Below are 4,323 nucleotides of genomic sequence, written 5' to 3'. Positions count from 1 at the left end.
AACGGACCGAACTAATTTGAACTCCCAATATATATATATATATATATATACTAATGCCAACATTTTGTGATTAAAACTAATATTTTTTATGTTATAAATTTTTCTTTTATCATACGTTTAAATGAAACATATATGTATATTGCAATATCAGAGATATGCCTAAATTTTAAGCAGAATTGTAAGCCTTGTAATATATTCTTGTAAAACTTGTAAGAATTTTTAAATGCTTATACCTTTTATATAATATTTTTACAAATAGCTTCTTAATAGTCATGAAATTTACAAGAAATCATATTTACGAATAATCGTATACTGAGAGAAAGGATTTTGTTAATTTAACAAGCCATCAATAAAGGGACTGGTAAATATGTGACAATAAATTTGGTTTGTTATGATTGCTAGTCTGCTATACCAATCAATTATTAGTAACAGAAGCAAATTATATAGAATCTAATCTATTTTTTGGATAGACTTTAGGCTTATTTATATAGAAATCGTGGAGTCTTAAGTCGTAGAAAACTGATCAAATATAAGGAGAATATTTAATTAGAATCAATCAATTTCTTATGATGATGATTGAGATCCTGCGACCGTCTATGACTTATATATATGTATAGAAGCCTCTTATTTGCAAACGATAATATGATTATTTGTTATTTTGATGAATGAGAAATAATTAATTTACAATAATAACTAATCGATCACTTTTTTAACAAATATCGCATTTGTTTTCCCTTGATTTGTTCCTATAATAAAATCATCTTTCTCAGTGTACATCTTATGACATATATACATATAAAATTAGAATATTAATTATAAGTTCTTACAAGTTTTTACAAGGATATGTTACGAGTCTTACGATTCTGCTTAGAATTGATCCAATAGTTTATGAATAATACGTATTTTTATTGCATGTTTATGAAGAAGAACGTAAGTATCGATCAAACAAATTTTTAAATTGTAGTTTATTTCGTTTCATTAGATACAAAATATACAGTAAATATTTATTTATTTACATAATGAAACAAAAATACAGTAATCTATTTATAATAAAGTTTGAAAATCAAAATAAAAATTAATTATTGATCCAGTTTGTTGAATTCGTGTACTAGATACATGTGTCTTTGCAAGTGATACTTCCGTCTGAAAGCTTTATCACATGTCGAACAGATAAAATTGCGTTCCTTTTTACATTCTCTGCGTAGTAGATGAGTGTCATCTTTGCAAATTCTTCCGCAATCGGGACATATCACGAAGTTTAATTTTCTGTTATTCTCGTCCCCTGAAAGTGACAGCGATTTCCGGTTAATAAAATGTTAAATAACAAGTACAAAATATCATAATAATTATAATAATAACTTTATTGCATTGCATGAACTTACAAATTAGATTTACAGTTAGTAATAGTACATATAGAAGTGATAACGGTAAGAGCAAAGTTCAAGCAAATGGCGAGATGACAACAATATTGCTGATGTAATTAATTAGTTATAAGATTTGATTTGTATCGACAATGGCATGGTTTACACTGTGCGCTTAGTCCGAGAAATTTGACTGAGCGATGAGCGGAAAGAGAGAAAGACAGAAGATCATTGTAACGAGTCATAGGTAATGAATTAGAGTGAAATTCATAGTTAAAATATAATATGCGACCAATATAAAAAAAACAGAGAGTTTTGTATAATTATCAATTATCAATGAAAGTGCCATCGATTTTAAATCCATGAATGTAGAATGTAAATAGGATAAATGTTATAATTAAAGCTCATTTTAAACAATGTATAAGTGATGTTTCACAATACAATTCTATTTGTAATTTGTAATATATCGTATATTTTTATACACGCATTATAAACATAATTCATATAATAATTTGTCGTATTTTTGTACGTATGTATATTTCAATATGTATCCCCCCATATGTGTTCTTCGAATGTTTTTTTATAGTATACGACAAATAAAGTTATAAATAGAACTGTATTCCGAATTTTGACGTGAATTATTAAATTGTTATTGTAAAATGGGCGGAAAGAGAACATAATTTTTTTGTAAATAAATTATAATATTATACACATATTCATGTACATATGTAAATAACTATTAAACGGATATATTATTTTGAATAAAAATCAGTAATAGAATTATATAAAGGAATTATATAAAGGAAAGAAAATCTTTGCATCGAAATATTTTATTTACATCATTTTACGCCGTTTAAGCGTATTTCTGTTTTTTATTTCAATTATATAAACTGTCTCAGAAAGCAAACATGAATATTATTTGTAATATTAATATTTATAATATTTGTTATATTTTTGACAATTGCTATTTTATTTAAGTGTTTTTAGACTGACTTTTGTATTTAAGGTGATTTTTTAGTAACTCGAGTTACCATCGAAATGTTTAATTTATGTATATAATAAGGTTGAAATACCGAACATATGTGTGCAAAATTTTAAGGTAGGTTAACGATGAAACGATAGAGAAAAAAAAGTTGAAAATATAACTTAGTGATAGGTAAGGATCGGAGACTAACTGCACAAAAATATTATCATAGGTTTCTCAAAAAAACGAGAGTATAATAGTTTAAAAAATTACGACTGTAATAATCACAAAAAAGTAAAAACAATAGGCCATTCTGGAAAGATATTTACATGCATAAACTTGCAAATTTAATCTTGAAAAATAAATATAACTTCACCTTGGTTTGTTTGAGAAAGATAGCAGCTCTTGATTTGCTATCGTACATTTCATCCTTCATTAAGATATACACGTAATTTTAACATTTTATTCAAATTATGCAGATATTTGTGATTTTGGGTGAACCCTGGTGAGGTATCCCAATTTTTCAGTACTTTCCTAAAAAATCACCTTAAGAAAATATTTAATCTAAATAAATGAAAGGAAGATTAATAACGAAGAAATTAATATAGAGAGAAATGGTTTAAAAAAAAACAAAAAGTACTATATCTTATTTGTAAATACAACAAATCTGCACATATTCTATTATATAAATAGAGCATATGTAGAATATTCAACCATTGAAAAGTACTTTAATTATTTTGGAAATTAATTAGATTAAAAAATTTTAATTTAAAAATATTAAGTCTATATTTTTTATTTATAATTAAAATTAATTAAAATTGATATCGCGTAAAATTTGTGCATTTAGGTTCATGATTACGTTTACACATATATTCATCTATCTGCTATTATTTTTCATAAATAATGTACATTAATATCATATTTTAGAACTGATCTTATTTTTCTTACATGTAATACATTTAATCATTTAACATCTGATGTTAATATAACTATAACAAATTTTACTATTATACGCAAATATGTAATTTAACTTTTTTTTTAATGATTCAAAGTTTTTCTCTATGATGAATTCGAATGATTAATTGTGCCACTTAAAAAAATGTATTAAATCAAATATATTAAATTATTATAAATCTAAATTTAAAGAATAATACTTTTTTTTATTATCATAATAACGAATTTTGTTCTTTACAACGAAGAATGTTTAGATTTAACGTTCAAAACGGTTAAATTTAACATTCAATAATAGTTTATCAAAATTAATGTAAAACGCAAGAATATTTGGAGAAATATATTTTATGATGTATTAAAAATATTATGAAAATATGTTAAAAATACAATTTAAAATAATTAAAATAAGCATGTTGTTACATAAAAATTATTAAACCGTCGCGAATATACATAAAGATTACCGCGCGCGCAATTATTACCATATAGTAAGCCACACTAATTATCATTCGTATTGCATAACACTCGAACAATAAGACAAGAGTATGTATCGCTTCACGTCATAATATTACTATCATTCGGAACACAGTCATTTCTTATCAATTAGCATTTAACTGATCCGCGTACTTGATAATCCTTATAATTGCAAATAAACATATGTACTTTTTAAGAAATATTAATTCCATCTAATTTATCTAAAGATAAAAAATCACAGCGATAGAAAGCAGAGAGATTATAGACCGATAATTAATTGTTTTTTATAATACTTAAGACTAAATAATTTTCGTATAATGATCTAAATTTCATTAGTAGCCAATCTCAATATCAATTGCTCAGCAATAAAAATAACTAATAAATTATATAAACACAAACTTGAACACTCAAAATTCTACGCGAAATCATCGATCAACTTGGATAATTTATAAGTCGAAGTCTATGATGATCTTTGATATTTGTATTTTAGGATTTTTACCTCTAATTAATCTCCATAATAAGCTATTAAAGTATTATGTTTATGTGGAAGACTAATCGTATATGTTTTAATCGTAT

At 24.7% G+C, this 4,323-nt stretch overlaps 1 protein-coding gene across 1 annotated transcript in view; it reads right to left on the bottom strand.

Annotated features, from left to right (window-relative positions):
* LOC108693997 (zinc finger protein 134-like) overlaps positions 1 to 4,323 on the bottom strand; it is a 12,606-nt gene that overhangs the window by 1,694 nt on the left and 6,589 nt on the right. Inside the window, exons 5-6 of the mRNA XM_018203242.1 lie at positions 1,110 to 1,282; positions 860 to 863 (exon numbers count right to left, since the gene is read on the bottom strand). Of these exons, the coding sequence (XP_018058731.1) occupies positions 860 to 863; positions 1,110 to 1,282 (177 nt within the window). The remainder of the gene's footprint in view (positions 1 to 859; positions 864 to 1,109; positions 1,283 to 4,323) is intronic.

Source organism: Atta colombica, unplaced genomic scaffold (assembly GCF_001594045.1).
Source record: "Atta colombica isolate Treedump-2 unplaced genomic scaffold, Acol1.0 scaffold112, whole genome shotgun sequence".
Classification (NCBI taxonomy): Eukaryota; Metazoa; Arthropoda; class Insecta; order Hymenoptera; family Formicidae; genus Atta; species Atta colombica.
Note: the sequence above shows the minus strand (reverse complement) of the source record. Positions and strands in the feature narration are given on the sequence as shown.